The 17,392-nt window shown below is 23.2% G+C and overlaps 2 protein-coding genes across 2 annotated transcripts; one reads left to right on the top strand and one right to left on the bottom strand.

Moving 5' to 3' along the window:
* Positions 1-8,002: 8,002 nt before the first annotated feature.
* Positions 8,003-15,188, top strand: LOAG_06512 (TK/KIN6 protein kinase; the record flags this gene model as incomplete). Its single annotated transcript, XM_020447160.1, has 10 exons — positions 8,003-8,147; positions 8,772-9,033; positions 9,901-9,989; positions 10,532-10,668; positions 11,435-11,593; positions 11,785-11,859; positions 12,395-12,475; positions 13,671-13,798; positions 14,175-14,312; positions 15,059-15,188. The coding sequence occupies 10 exons, from the start codon at positions 8,003-8,005 to the stop codon at positions 15,186-15,188; spliced, it is 1,344 nt and encodes a 447-aa protein (XP_020302580.1).
* A 1,292-nt stretch (positions 15,189-16,480) lies between these two features.
* On the bottom strand, positions 16,481-17,221 carry LOAG_06511 (hypothetical protein; the record flags this gene model as incomplete). The annotated part of the gene is made up of 2 exons (XM_003142047.1): positions 16,481-16,648; positions 17,087-17,221. The coding sequence occupies 2 exons, from the start codon at positions 17,219-17,221 to the stop codon at positions 16,481-16,483; spliced, it is 303 nt and encodes a 100-aa protein (XP_003142095.1).
* Between the last annotated feature and the right edge of the window lie 171 nt (positions 17,222-17,392).

The following is a 17,392-nucleotide window of genomic DNA, read 5'->3' as shown; positions in this document are numbered from 1 at the left end:
AAAGTTCCCGAACTATTAAAGGCGCTATGGAAATGTGATAACACATCTGTACAATATATATATATTTTCTTGTTTACATTCACATTATTCCCACTTTTCTTTTTTATTTTTTTTCTATTTCCATTTCTAAAATTTGATTCAATTTTACGATCTCTTTTATTCTTTTACATTTTATTATTATTTGTTTAAAAGTATTTTTTATGGGATGAAAATTTGCTGAAATCAATGACAAATTTGATGATTTTTTTTCCTTTTTCTTTCTTTCTTTGAAAGAAATAAAATTGCCGACAAAAAATCATTCAGCTAATTTGCAAAATTTTGTTTAAATTAGACAGATGGTTTAAATGTCTTTTCTTTTTTTAAAACACAAAATATCATAAATCAAAAATCGCATGATTAGCAGAGAATTAGACTATAACATAACCAAAATTGATAGTAAAGACTTAAAAGTTTTGCAGACTTAAATTTAAATTTAAATAATAACACATCTTTTTTGTGTATTGTTGAAATATTGTCTATTAGCATGTTGATCATGCGAATTAATAGGGATATGATTAGAGAACTGATTAAAAGGCATGATTAATCGATTTCTACGATTGAATTTATTCCGTAAAATTGAAGCATTGCCATAATTAGGATATGTAATTAGGATATAATACATTTAATTAGGAATAATTATACTGTACTGGATAACTGAACTGAATGGTACCCATAATCCTAACAGTACTAATAGTTGATATAATTAAGCCAAATAATGAACGGTTTCAGGAAATGGAAACATATAAAAATATTTTCTGAACATGAAATGAAATTGGTTCAAATTAGAATTAGTATTAATTTAATTTGTTAGAATTCTCCAAAATCTTTTGGTTTTAGTTTCATTCAATCAGTAATTTTTCTAATTACCTTGATTAATTGTCGAGAGACTGGTTTTTTTCTTTTCTTTTCCTTTTTTTTTTTTGATTCGGCCATCATTTAATAAATGCGTAATTAGTATAATTTCTATTGTTTCTTTTCCTTTTTTTTTTTTGATTCGGCCATCATTTAATAAATGCGTAATTAGCATAATTTCTATTATTTCTTCCATTACACTAATTAATTTCTAATTTCTATTATACTAATTACACATTCATTAAATGATGGCCGAATTAAAAAAAAAAAAAAAAAGTACAGTCTCTCGATATAATAGAAATTATATATGACATAATAGAAATTATATATAATTTATTTTTCTAGACCTATTTTCATACAATGAAAATTTACAATAAATAGTTTAACCATTTCTGAATAATTCAAATATTCGAAATTGTCGGATTTCTCACCTCCGAAAAAAAGTATTAAAATAGTAAAAAAATAAGTAAATCTTTACTTTATAACTTTTCATGGCAAATAGCCTCATCCTTTAACCTTTAACCTTTCACATCAAATAACCTTATTCTTTGCTATTGCTGACAATATTTTCATAAAATAATTTGATGAGCAAAAGAGAAACAAAATAATTCCACATTCCAATGATATTCTTTTTTATAGTTCAATGAAAAAGATAAAAGCATGAAATAAAGGATGGATAAAAATTAAGTGAAATAAAATTATCATTTTAAATATCATTTATCATTTCTCTTCTTATTTATTATCTCATCGTTTTTCTTCCACTTCCTCGTTTGATAACAATTAATTAAAAATTTTTAATTTTTCACTTCCTTTTTTTTGAAAAAAAAACAATTCGATAAACGATTTTAAGTAAAAAATTTTTAAATACAATCAAAATTTGATCATTTAAAAATGAAAGTTACGATAAAAATTATTTTAGTATGTTTCGCTTTCATTCATTCAAATTTGAATGAAAATGATCGTTTTCATTATTTTAACCTCCGACAATCTATCGTCATGCCTTTTAACAACAGCAAAATGCTTTGCTGACATTGTTGTCACGACATTTGTTGACATTTTCGTCAAAGATAAACACTTTCGTTTTTTTTTTTTTTAATTGAGTAAATCTTTTTTTATCATCCGATCGGATCCGATCCGTAATCGTTCCACTCATTTTTCTTCTCAAATAATATTTTCATTTATTTTTCCTTTTCTTTTTTTTTTATTTTCATTAATCAATTTAAGCAATGAATTGAGAAAAAGCAAAAAAAAAACAAGCAACTTCCTTTTATTCAAACTATCATTTGGTTTGGATTTTTTTGCAACAAAATATATTAAATTTAATTTCTGAGTGTAATTTTTCATACAACGTTTTATATAATTCCGATATGAATATTAAATTAAATACAATAACTGCTCATACAGTAAATGCGAAATGGTAATTGTATTTTACTTAAATTACTTAATTAGCAACACATTTCTAAAAAAAAAAAAAAAAGTATACTGTAAGATTTTAAAAGTATATGGATGGGTTAATGAGTATTCGTCACTTTATATTTCAATTAATGAATTAGTGATATAAAATAAAGTGGAATTCTTTTCTTTTTTTCTTTTTACATGGTAAATTAGAAATAAAATTACGAATAATTGAAATGAATGTTCAATTTTTTCTCTTTTCATTTAATATTTGTAATTACAAAAAAAAAAAAAAAAAGCAAAAATATTTAAGAATGTTTGTAAAAATGATTGGCAAAATGATTATTTAATAATGGAAAGGATAGAAACGAGATGGTGACAATATAACAATCTTGTTTACTTAGTTGACAATATTTGTTCCCTCAATTTTCTTTTTTTTTCCCTCATTCTTCTATCGTTACATTTCGATTCAGCAATTTGATGTTGTAATTTTTTTTTTTATCGTTATTTTTTCTAAATGTCTAATTACATTTAAATAGTAATGGAAATTTTATTATTTTTTAACTAAATGATTCTAAAATTTCAAGGATAGATAGATTCAAATGGATATTTTACATATTGATATTTTCATTCGAATTTAATGTTCCATTATCTCTGTATTATATTTCATGATTCTAACATAGTATCCATAAACCCTTCGTCATGATAATCTATTTATGTATTATCATTTCGAACATCATTTATCATCATCTCGAAAAGTTTTACGTGTATCATCTTGGAAGACTGTATGTGTTCTTGGAAAGCTGTACGTGTATCATCATCATCTTAGGCGTATATCATTATCTCGCAAGGCTATACATGTATCAACATTTCGGACGTATATCATCATTTCGGACGTGTTTCATCATTTCGGACGTGTTTCATCGGTTCGGAAGGTATGTGTTTCTTGTAGATGATCAGCTGTTTGATCAAATCAAATACCTGTTTCCACCATTTACACTACTTCTTGAAATTTTTTCCACCATTAAACAACATTTGGCTACGGAGATGAATGCTTACCTTCATCTGTCTGTCCGTATCCGTCTGTCTGTCTGCACAGACAGGTAATTAATCGAAATAGTACATGTAATACTTGAATTATGATTTTCATTGAGTCATCTTGATTTCCATTTTAACTTATTGTTGTCTCCTCCATTCACATCAATCGTCAATTTCGACCGACAAAACTTTTGCACTTTTCCTCCCTTCAATCAATTAATTAATTAATTAATTAATCAATCAATCAATCTATCTATCTATCTATCGATCAACCAATCACAAATCCTAAAAAAATATCCCATCAATTTGCTTCATTCTCATATAACTATTCAACAAAAATTCATATTCTCCCTTTCATCAATTCTTTTTTCAATTTTAATATTTTTTATTTTTCTTAATTTTTAATTTTCATATAAATTCGCTTGATCTTTTTTTTCTTTTTTCATCGTTATCATTGATATCAATTCTTCTACTATCATTATTCCTACTGTTAGTGCAATTTTTTCTTTGCTTTATGAAATTTTAATTCATAAAATATCTTTTACTTTATTACCCTGTTAACAGATACGGTATGGTACAGTATAAAATGGCTGAATAAAATTATATCAATATCAAGTAGATGATCAAAGTTTGAATGATATTTAATTTACGAAAACTCTGATCCTTGGTTGTTATCAATAATCTTACTCATATCATTGATATCATTGTGTGCATATAAATTTTTTATCGTTGAAAAAAAATAATTTTTTATATATGTAAGTACATAATATAATAAATCAAATGAATAAATAATAGTTATTAAAAAGAAAAGAATTTCTTTTAAAATTTTTTAAAAGAAAAAAATGAAAGGAATGAAAGAAAGAAAAATAATCACAATTAGGTCGTTTTTGATTTTTAATGAATTTCAATCTTGTTTAAAACTTTTTTTCCCTTATTTTCCGTCATTTGACCAATATTTATTTCGTTTGTTACGTCGTTAACATACGACATAGTGCAAAATGATTAAAATAAAATTTACATTAATATCAAATAGGTAATCAAAATTTGAATTCCAATTAACAAAAAGTTTGATTTTTAGCTTTTTATTTTAATCTTGCTTATATCATTTATATCAATTGTATAATTTCAGGTTATTTGATTATTATTGTCAATTATTATTATTAAATCATTTAATTATTATTAATTGTTATTATCAAAGCAAATAATATGAGTAGCTTTTTATCATTTTTATTTTAATTTTCACCTTCTGCTTCTAATTTCAGTCTTAATTATTTAATTTATATAATTAAGCTATTTACAGATCAAGCACAACATCCAGTGATACTATAAGTGAACGATTATAGTGATAAAAATGATAATTGAATTATTATTTATTATTCCTATTACTATTATTCTAAATTGAAAAAGAAAAACGAAAAGAGGAAGAAAAGATGTTTTGGAATATTTCAATTATTCTTTCCATGTTATTCATGCAAACTGAACTTATTAATCGTTCATTATCATTGTCACCATCATTATCATCATCATCATCATCATCATCATCATCATCATCATCATCATCAACATCCTTATCATTATCTTCCTCAAAATTTTCATCTCATTCATACATACGAACTTATCACACAACACAACCATTACGATATTTCACCCTAACAACTTCAATTAATTTGGCTAATATTGCTCCTGATAGCCTTACTGTAAAGGATATCATCAAATTGCAACAGGTATTACTACTTTCTACTTCTCTTTTTTTTTTAAATTTGTTTGACAAATTTTTAATTAAAATAGCTTACATGTTTATTGTTCCTAATATGCAATATATAAAACAATTTATTTATTGCTTATTGTATGAGTAACTTTAGTCTAACAGGTGTGGAAATAAGTTTAATTACTTCTGAGTAATTAAAGGATTCAGTCTAATCTTTTTTTGGTGGAAAGTAAAAAATCTCTTAAATTTCAACCTAAGTTCATTAAAAAAAAAGGAAGAAAAAATTGGCTTAAACGAAATGCTGAATGGATAATTTACAAATGTTAACTTTTTAAATTAACAAAACGATTAATTTTTGCTCTAATTTTACTTAAAATCTGCTTTCAATCTCAAATTTTCTGAAATTTCATTTTCATAGTAATTTCTTCAAAAAATTTCTGACGAAAAAAATCCTAACGATTTTGATCAAAAAAAAATATCTCAAATTGAAATTAATTAAGCAAATTTTTATTTTTTGACTTTTTTCTGTCATCGCTAATTAATTACTTTCTTTGTTCTCAAACACTATTATATGTGTAACTTTGAAAAAAAAAAAGAAAAAGAACTTGAAAAGTTGAAAGTTCATTGAGAAAAAAAAGTTTTTTATTGCTTTTGTCATCTAATATGACAATCATTTCATCCTATCTATTTCGATCTTCGTCATCATTTTTTTTCTAATCAAGAAAAGAGACAATTATTTGTGACGAAATCATTCTTCATTTTTCTTTTATTCATTAATTTTTTAAATTATTGTTTTCTTCCATCTATTAAATTTCATTTTTACCCTCTTTTTTTTTTCACTTTTCTTTCCTTCATCTTTTATTTTCTTTGTTTATTTTCTAAAATAATACATATAAATAGCATAATCAATTATTTTACACTTTAATTAATTAAATGTAAAAATTCACAATAGAATAGATCAAAGAAAAATTCATTCTTCGGAAAAGTTATATTTTGAAATTGTTTATGGAAATTATAATGATAATTCGTTTGAATATTTGAAATTTGACAAATTGCTAAATTTTTATCAGTATTATCAATTAATTATTAGTAATTTTCTTATCTAAAAAAGAAAAAATACAAAGTAGAATTTTTCAAGTTCAAATTTAAATTTAAGTCTTAATTTTCTATGTAGAAAAATAGTTAGTTTAAACATTTTAATGGGTTGAAAGGTTCTATTTTGCATTTAAAAAAAATAAAAAAAATAATCCTCGAAATAAATTTACTTTACCCTATGAAATTATTCGGGAAAAGCAAACAAATTAATTTTCTAAAATATTAAGTATAATAGCAAAATGAATGATTCTTTTTTATTTTAATCATATTTTGTAATGAAAATTTGTAACTTTTAACAATAATTGTTTGTTATTTTACAAATTTCATAAAAGGTTGAGTTTATGAAAATTAATGAATTAAAAACTTTTTTCAAATTAAAATGAATTTTAAAAGTGAAATTTGCACTTCGATTGCAATAAATTAATAAGTATTACTACTTCCTGCAATAGTTTATCTGAAAACGGTTTATTAACGTTTTTTTTTTTTCTCCTTGCTATCGGAAAAATATTTTTGCTCTTTAATCGATCAAAACATCAAAATAATTTTTCCGGGAATTGGCAATAATTATTGCTCTATCGTTGTATAGCCAATCAATAAAGTATAATTTAAAAAATAAAATTTGTAAATAAATAAATAGGATGATTATTTGAGGAAAAAAAAATCAACGAAAAGTTCAAAGGCCATTTAGACCATCTTTCATAAAATTCAATTGCTATTTGATGAACTATATGATCATTAATTATTACCCTTTGAGATTATAATTTACAAAGTGTAATTTAAAATTAATCAATTCTATTTCATTTCCTTTAATATCTGATAACTGAATAAGGATAAAAATTACTCAAGTAATGTATATGAATTGTACTGTAAAACATATGTATATAACACGTTAATTATCTGATAATAGTGATTTCTTATCAAACTATTTAGAATTTTTTTTCCCAATTTTCAATTCTATTTTAATTTTACTTACCGTTTCATTTTATTTCAGATTGAAAGTCGAACAAATCAAAATTTGCAATCAATGACAACATATCATAAACCGTTATCAGATTATTATAACAATAAACAAACCGAAAAATCGAATAGTAATTTGCATTTGATAATAAATAATGATAATCAGTTATGGCCTTCTCATAAATCTATTCCAGATGATGAAAAAGAAGGACAATGGTATTATGGTAATTAATATATTTCTATACTTATATAACCATATATTCCAATTTCATTTAAGTACCATTTGATAAATTATTTTTCGTTATCAAAATAATAAACATTGTACTGTATGTTATTATGATATCAAAATAACTGTTAGAATCACTATTAACTATTAATGATTATTGGTAATGAAACTAATCAATTCATGGATATTTTGTAAAATTGTCGATACTTTTCTGATATCATCCATGTTTACATACCTATTCTTAGCTAATATCATATCATTTAAGCTTATATACCTGTCCTTAATTAGCTCCTTATTATTATTTCTATTGTGATATTAGAATTGTTCAAAACTAAAAAAAAAAAAAGAAACACATCTTCATTTAAATCCATATATATTAATTAACTTTTTCGAACATATATTAATTTTTAAAAACATTTAAACTAACTTTTAGACTAACATTTAGACTAGTTTTTTGAAATATTTAAACTAACTTATGCATTTAGGCTTGCTTAGTGAATATAACTATCTTTTATTACCTAACAAAAAATCATGATAACAAATTATGATAGTTTAATTTCAACAGGTTATCAGTTATGATAAAATTTGCATAATGCATTTCAAACTTTATCCGATCAGTGAATCATTTGATAGTATATATAAATATCACAAACTTAATTTTATTTTTAACTTTTATTATAGATCGTAATGATATGGATTATAATCTAGAAGATACAAGAATCGAATCAATATTTCGATCACCTGATATAGATCATCATGAATTATTGGGTGATTTGAATGATACAATGATGCATATTTCTCAGGTTATCAATGATTCAACTTTATTCTCTCTTACAGGTTTGATTTGTAACATATCTAATTACTTTTACAATTAAATTTGACTATTATTGAAGTAATCATTCTATGAGTAAAAGTTTTTGAGTAATTTAATAAAAATTAAAGCTTATTTACATAAAGCAAATTAATAGTATACAAAAATACAAATCCATTTTTCCTACCTGTTTCATTGAATCACATTTATATCTATCATTTTAATTGGATAATTAATTAGAATCATACGTAATCAATAACTCTTACCTTTACTCTCTCATGCATAACATTCTTCGTACGTATTACTGTACCAAGTTAAAACTCTTATAGCTGAAGCAAAAGCATATAAAAATTAGGAATGTAAAATTCATTTTACACGTTAGTTTTCGGACGTGTACTACGTCAATTAGTACCAGTATCTTAGCTTGGTACTTTTGTAATATTTGATTTTGTTTATAAGTTAACTTCTAGAATGTTTCATTTAAAAAAATTATTTAAACAATATAAATTTTGGATAGAAAAATGAATTAAAACAAATAATACTTAAAATTAATTAAAATTTAAAATGAATTTGAAACCAAAAAATAAAAAAGTCTCAAATATAAAAGATAACAAAAATTTAACATAAGATAATATGGAAATTATTTGTAGTAAAATTAGGACTTGGTATTGGTTTATCAGTATTATTTCTTCTGTTGATTATCACTATTATTATCATATATCGAGAATGGTTACGACGAAGTATACAATGGAAAAATGATACTGATTATCATTCATATCATTGTAATTCTTGTCTTGAATATGCTTTTGGTGGAAAAACAACGATAAAGAAGATGACAGGTATCAGAATCGGAAGATTACAGAATCATCATAAAGATGAAAATGATCGATACCATAAATGTATTTATGATATGTAAGTGTATTGTAAAGTTTTGAATTATAATAATTATTTGAGCATTAAGCCTAATTAATTAATTGTTCTCATTAAGCCTAATTAATTATTCGTTATTCAATCTTGTAACTTACATTAAGTTATATTATAATTACATTAATTCCATAACTATACTAGGCTTAACCTAATGACTTAAGTTCAACTCAACTTCATAACTATATTAGGCTCAACTTCGTAACTGTATCAGGCTAAACTTCGCAATCGTATTGGGCCCAACTTCATAACTACATTAGGCCTAACTTTGTGGCTGCATTAGGCTTAACTTTATAACTATACTAGGCTTAGGTTCAATAATTATATTAGACATAATTTCATAATTACATTAGGCTTCGTTTACAACTCTTTGTTTGATCCAATAATTTATTTTTTTAAACAAAATTTTTTACCTTTCATCTGTTATGGTACTTTTTTTTTTTTAACATCTCACAATTGCTTATTAATCTTGTAGCGGGGATAGTAACGATGAAAATTCTCGGAATATCGTAAAACTGATCCTAATACCTTAGGATTTCCACAGAAATAATTAGAAATTCTTTTTTTTTAATGAAATTTTTAGATAAAAAAAATTTCAAAAATCCCAATAGATGGATAAATTGTTGTTATGATTGGAAATAAATCACAACAAAAATTAGAATACCAATTAAAATAAAAGAATTCTTAAATATATCATGAACAATATTCTCGAACCTTTCTATGACCATGAACAATTTTCTTTGTCTTTCAAAAAAAAAAAGTTTTAGTTAAAGAAAAAAGAAAATCCTACATTTATCATTCGCTTATCATTTATCACTTATCATTTACTTCAATGATCGTCCTTTTTTTTTTCAGCGAAAATTTATGGTTACTAGAAAAATCTCGATTAGTGGTATTTCATGAAACGAAACTTGGTTCTGGTGAATTTTGCAATGTCTATAAAGGTTACAACTTTTACATTCGCATTATTTTGGAAGTAATTTTAATCCAAATTTAATTCAGTAATTTTTTCAAATTTAATTTTAATTCGTACATATATTTATCAAAAGTGATAATATACAAAAAAAAAAGTTAAAAGATAAATTACGCTTGAAATTTTATCTTTAGTAATTAAAAATTTCCAAATAATTTAACAAAAAATAATTGTTGTTTGTGAAAAAAGAAAAAAAAGACATTTATGATAATTATTCAAACAATAATTTTTACCAATTATCATAATATGCAATAATTGTAGTTTATTAAACTTTTTATTTTTTTTTCTGAACAAAATTATGATAACGATGATATCAGTACTTGTAATAATTTGATATTGATTAAGAATTAATAATTAGTAATGTCATTTACTAATTATCGTAATTTTTTAATGATTACAAGCATGATTCTGATCAATAATATCACTGATTGTACATTTAATCAAATTTTTGTTTGCAATAAATTATTATGCGATTTTTTCTTTGTTCTTAGTTTTTTTTTCATTTTTTTTTAGGCGCAATTGAAGGATTAGCGCCAATTTGTAAAGTAAACCCGTCGTTGGCAACTTCTGCAACATTCAAGGATTGTATGTGTGCTGTAAAAATGCTTCCATCTATTGCAGATGATATTGCGCATGCTGATTTTATCCAGGTTTTATCATCACTTTTTAGGAGAAAAATTTGAATATAAAGCAATAATTGCTAGCATTAAGCGCTTTTATCAAAGTTGCGCTCTTTTTTTTTCTTTTGCTAGTAATTAAACTTTATGATAATTTCATTCATTAGGAAAAGAAAAAAGAAAGGCTTAACAAAAATATTTGAAATTTTTAAATAAATTACTAAATTTAGTGACAAATCATTTAGCGAACAATTTTAGCAAATAATTAACAATTATTTAATCTAGGAATTTAATTTTAATTATTTTAATTCCTCACGTTAATATTATAATAATTTTACATTCAATCTTGATCTTTAATCTTAATTTTTAATTTAATTTAATTTTAATTATTTTAATTCCTTACGTTAATATTATAATTTTTTATTTCTTTCTTTTATGCTTTGTCTGATCGTTTAGCAAGATAACGAATATGATAAGTTTCTTATCTCTGTGATCTTTAATAAAATATCAATATGTAATCTTTGACCTATTCATTACTTTCAAGATTACATATTAATACTTTATTAAAGGTCACAAAGGTCAGAAACTTATTTTATTCGTTATTACATATACTTAATTTCTGAAAATTCCATTTCTTTCTACACATTTTTTCACTCATTTTTCTATTAAATCCGATTAAAATATATTTTCATTAAAATATATTTTAATACTGTAATTTTAAATTGAATCTAACAAATATATTATGAATGGAAGGGTAGGCGTAAGAATGAGATACAAAATTAAATTAATTTAATTACAGGAAATAAAATTCATGAAATCACTTAAGTATCATCCACATTTGATAAGTATGCTTGGTATAAGTATTGATGATAATGATAACATTATGCTACTCATCGAATACTGTGATTTGGGTGATCTTTTACATTTGGTGAGAAATAAAAAGAACGAAATTATTATGGTTTGTTTTAATTTTATCATTTAAAAAAATTTTACTCAAAAAAAGAATTGATTTTGAAAAAATTTTCATGAAAGAATAAATTTTTAATTTTTAATATCTTTATTAATAATAAAAATTAAAATTTTATTATAAATTAACAAATAAGTGAGAGAATAAAAAAAGGAAAAAAAACAAAAAATTTTTTTTAACAGAATCATGAAAATGAACATTCAAAATTACGAATCAAAGATTTGGTATCATTTGCATGGCAAATCAGTGATGGATTAGTAAGTTTACTTTTTATGGGAAAAAAAAAATTTAATTTTCTTCTACATAAAATTTCAAGGTAAAATTATCAGATGAAAAAGGAAAACAATTATTATCGATTCAAAACGAAAAAAAAATTGTCCAAAAGTTATTTTTAGCAAAATATCATTGATGTAAGCTAAATAGTTTATCTTATTTCTTTTTCATTTTCTTTAATTTATTAAGTTGACAATTTATTAAGCTTATTAAATTGACACACTTTAATTGTTAATTTCTTTCTCGCATAGTTTCTTTTATTTATTTTGCATATTTGTATTTCTCCTTAATTTTTACTTTTCGATTATATTCCGAAAAAAAAAAAAAAAAACATAACTAACTAATTGGTATTTCACTCCTGACGAATAATTATTATATAATTGTTATCACCATTTCATGAAATGTTCTTATGCTTATTTACATATTAACCTTACGTAATGAATATTGCTTAATTAACGTAATTTAACTTCAACTAATTAAAACTAGAGTCGTATGCTAATTATAATTTGATGGTTATAGGAATATTTGAGTGGTATAGGATGTGTACATCGTGATGTAGCTGCTCGTAATATACTTGTCAATGCTGCAAATATTTGCAAGGTTGGGTTTCATTTTGTTTTTTTTCTTCTTTTTTTTTATTGCTGTCCACTTAATTTAATTAATACAGTTAAGATTTCTACGTGTAATTAGTAAAGTAAAATAACATTGCTATTGTTAGCACTTAGATAATAAAATAAATGTAAAATGAAATTAAATGTATTTTATATTTATATAATAAATATATTTTATTTGTATATTTATATAAAAATATCGATCGATTGAAATATTTAATTCATATTAATATTTGCATTTGATATTGATAATTTCTGTTTTAATCTCAACAGTTTATTTAATTTCAATACATTGAACTTTGAATTTTCAAAATGAATGTGATGTTTAATTTTCAATTGATAATTTAACCATTTTTTTTCTTTTGAATAATAATCAAAGTACTGTTAAATTTGTTAAAAGAATTTAACAAATTCTCATGATTATATATAAATTTTTATTTATTTATATTCAATTTTGTTTATTTGATTTAAATTTGTTTAATTTTGTTTATGTTTAATTTTCCTTATTTGATTAATGCTATGTTTAATTTTGTTTATTTGCTTAAATGCTTTTATTTATTTGCACAATTTAAATTACAGTTACAATTGCATATGCTTTATTTTGCATAATCTATTAAATTTTCTGATGAATTTCATAATTTTTTGCATAGTCTATTAAATTTTTTTCAAATTTTATTTTGTCATTATGGAAATTTTCTTCAAAAATTTGTAAAATATATATAATTTGTAATTTTAATAAACAAATGGAATAGGCAGTGGAGAACAAAAATGAAATTTAAAAGATGAAAAAGATAGAAGTAAAAGAATGTTTGATCTGACAATCTGGTAAGAAATTCCAAAATTTCAACATTCCGTTTCAATTTCAAACATTACAGTAATCATCCCTCATATTCATCCCATATATCTCTATTCTTTTTTTTCATTTTCAATTTTAATTGTAATATTTTCTTCCTAATTTCAACTTCGATTATTTTTACTAATTTATTTTATTATGTTATCAGTTTATCAGTTACGAATTATATGCACATTAATAATTAGTTTTGTGACGAATGATGACCGCAATTGTTGAAATAAATGAAATGAGGAAATAAATTACTATTAAATAGTTTTTTTTTCTTCGAGTTCACAAATTTATTAATGAAATTAATTTAAAAAATTTTCTTTTGTTTTTTTTTCCCCTACAGATAGCTGATTTTGGTTTATGTCGATTATCGGATTCGTTTATTTACACTGATCATGATAGAAGATTACCGTTAAAATGGATGGCACCGGAATCACTACGATCATATGAATATTCAATTAAAACTGATGTGTATGTATTTGTACTATAATGTTCTTAATTTATTTCAAAATTTAAAACTATTTTGTTTGAAACTTTCATAAAATTAAATTTTTATACTTAGAAAATCAAAATTTATATGTAAGAATAAACAATTGGATAAGAAATTATTATTTGTAAAAAAAAATGGAACCTATAATATTTAAGTTAAAATGAATCATTTACATTCAAAAAGTATTTTAGCAATGAAGGCTAAGAAGTTTTTTCTTTTTTTTTCTCCTACGATGCATAATTCAATCCAAATTATCCTTTCTAGTCATCAACTTTAAAAATTATTTTAACCTAAAAATTTGATATACATACATATATATTTGCATAAATTTAACTCATTCTATTCTTTTAATTTCAGATGGTCCTATGGTGTACTACTTTATGAGGTATTTTCATTTGGTCAAGTACCTTATGCATTTTTACAAACGACCGAAATTCTTAAATTTTTAAATTCAGGCGCTCGTCTTAATCAACCTCAGTATTGTCCAATTAATATGTTCGTTTGCTCTTATCTTTCATTTTTTCTTTTTTTTTAAATTTTATTTTCCCTACTTTTTTTATTTTCATGCAAAATAAATTAGCTGAAATATATCTTCATAATAAATTGCGCTAAAATGTGGAATTTTTTCTTTTTTTCAGAATTGTAAATCTTAAGAATTATTCATTTTCATTAAAGTAAAAAAAATGCATCGATCGCAATCTTCATGAAATTTAAAAAAAATCGTTGAAATATCACTTACTATTACAAATTTAATTTCAAAAACATCAAATAATCCCCTATCACTGCAAAATTTTATCATTTATTAAGCTATTTTTCTTTTTTTCTTGCATTTCTTGCTAGTGCTGCAGTGATAAAGAAAACTGGACTATTTTTTGATCTTCTCATTCTATAACAATGTGCTATTTTATCAACCTTAGCAATCTCTATTCCCTCATCAATTACTACAATATTTCTTTTTATTCCTTCAACGAACACGAGAACACTTCTGATAGCATGAGGAAATTGCTAATTTCAGAGGAATCATGTAATTTTTATATTTACAAAAAAAAAAAGAAAGAAAAAAAGAAAAGAAAAGAAGCCATTTATACATTTATTCCAAACGGAGGAGAGAAGCGCTAATCTCTGAAATGCTTTTGTCGCAGATACATTTGTCATCCCACTCTTTTTTGTTTTCTTCCTCTTTTTTTTTCATTAACATTTAAATTAAACTATTAAAAAATTGAAATAGAAGTAACTTTTAGATATACGCTGATGCTTCAGTGCTGGCAAGATGAACCATCTTTACGGCCTAATTTCACCGAAATTTGCTCCATTTTACGAGTGATTCTGGAAGATAACTTTGGACATTATGGATATATGAAGGCAAATTAATTCTTTCATTCATTAATTTACAGCCAATTGTTTTATAACTTCTTTAAAAATTCAATAAAATTTATTACGAAACCAACAAATATATTTCGTTTTTTTTCTTTTCATTTCACAACAATACAAAATCCTTTATCATTCTCATTTCTCTTTTCTTACTTTCACATTCATTCCTTATCGTGCAATAAAATTTTTTAAAAAAAAAAGATTAAACAATTTAAAAAAAAAGACTTTTTTTTCGCCTTATCATTGAATTGAAGCTATTGAAATTTCTGTGTTTTTTTTTTGCTAAATTATTTGCCAAATTATTGCTAATACTTTCACTGAAACTAAGTGATTCACTAATTGTATAATTTTGAATGGAAGAATTTTTTTTAACAGATAATAATAATGCTTAGAATTGTACACTAAAATCATTTTTCTACTTTGAAATAGGCCTTTATGAAAAAAATGATGTTACAAGCTTTTATGAAAAAATCATAAAACCATAATAATAGCAATAATTGCCAGATGCTAAATAATGGTAAGAATGGTAATAATGATATGAAAAAAATAATAATAATAATAATAATAAAAATAATAAATGACAGTAACAATAATAAAAATGATTAAAAATGGTTGTAAATTCTGAAAACTCTTCTAATAAATGAAAATATATTTCACAAGAAATGTCCATTATATGTTATTAGGATGAATCATTCAAATTTAAATTTTTCAAAATAATTTTACAATGTTAATTTTATCGTTAAATTAAATGCAATAACCAATTTTCATGATAATTAAATTTTTTTTTTTTCATACATTATTCAGTACTTGTCCACGACAATCTCACCTAACAAAGTGTATCAGAGATGCTATATATATATATATGAAGAAATGAAGTTGGGGGGAAAAAAAAAAGGATCTGCTAATAATTGCTGATTAGACAAAGCGATAGAAGCGGATAAATATGACCTGAATAAATCGGTTTTATCTGAGATTTCTTAAAACAAATAATTGTATCCTTACTAAAATATTGTTTACTTATCGTAGTATTCAAATCTATCAAAAAAAAAAAAATTAGCACAATTTTGGTTAGTAATGGAGGATGTAAATATGAATAAATAATGCGTACACGTAAAAACGTTAGCATACATTGATACCACTACAGATATTCAAGATTATCTTATTCATATTGTGACGTTGACAGTCATTTTACATAGTAACAAGTAATTATTTTTTTATAATTAGTACGAAAAAAAAAATTTCCAAATTTTTATCCAAAATATACATATTATAATAATTTTTTTTTTAAATTTTCATCCTACAGTAATAAAATTCCAGCTACATTGTAAACCAACGATAATAATGATACCAATAGTGATAACACCAAGTATAGCAATACAAGCAAAATAAACATAAAGTGTTGGTGTACATTCACGATCTAATGTCAAATTTATCCATTCTTGAATTCCTAATTTTTGCTCCTGAAATAATCATTTGATCAAATTATTTCTTTTTTTTTTTAATTAACGAAATAACACCCACACACACACACACACAGACATATATATGTATATATAAACAAGTACAGTGATTGATTAAATGAAAATTAAAGTAATCTTATCCAAATTTTGTAAAAGAAAATAATAAAAGAAAAAATTTATTCCAACTAAATTATTGCTATAAATCAATTTTTTTAAATAAATATTTGAATAAAAATTATTTGATTATAACAAAATTAATCTTTCATGAAAAGAAAAAAAAGAAAATATTTTTTTTTGTCCAAAATTATTTATTTATTAAAATTGAAATTTTAAAGAATGCACGAAATTAAGCCTAAATTTTAACTATTAAAAAAAGAAAAGAAGAATTAGAAAATAAAGAAGAAAAAGGAAAAAGGAGAAAGAAACAAATATTAATACCTGACCAATCTTATCTGATCCAACAGTTTCAAAATCTAATGTTGGTGCCGCTTTTTTAATATCTTTATTATCACCAGCAGTAGGTGGATTCGTTGATTCAAGTGGTGTTTGCAAATCAGGATTGATTTCTAACATCTAAAAATAATCATACGAATTAATTTGTATCCATTATCAATGTTTTCAAATTTTATTTTATCTTACTTTTTTTACTTTTGCTTACATCATAAAATATATTAGAATTTTGAAATATATTAGAATTTTATTTTAATATTCCAATTTAGTTCCATTCTTCTGCTCTTCACTATA

The sequence above is a fragment of the Loa loa genome, assembly GCF_000183805.2.
Source record: "Loa loa unplaced genomic scaffold supercont3.176, whole genome shotgun sequence".
In the NCBI taxonomy this organism is placed as follows: Eukaryota; Metazoa; Nematoda; class Chromadorea; order Rhabditida; family Onchocercidae; genus Loa; species Loa loa.
Note: the sequence above shows the minus strand (reverse complement) of the source record. Positions and strands in the feature narration are given on the sequence as shown.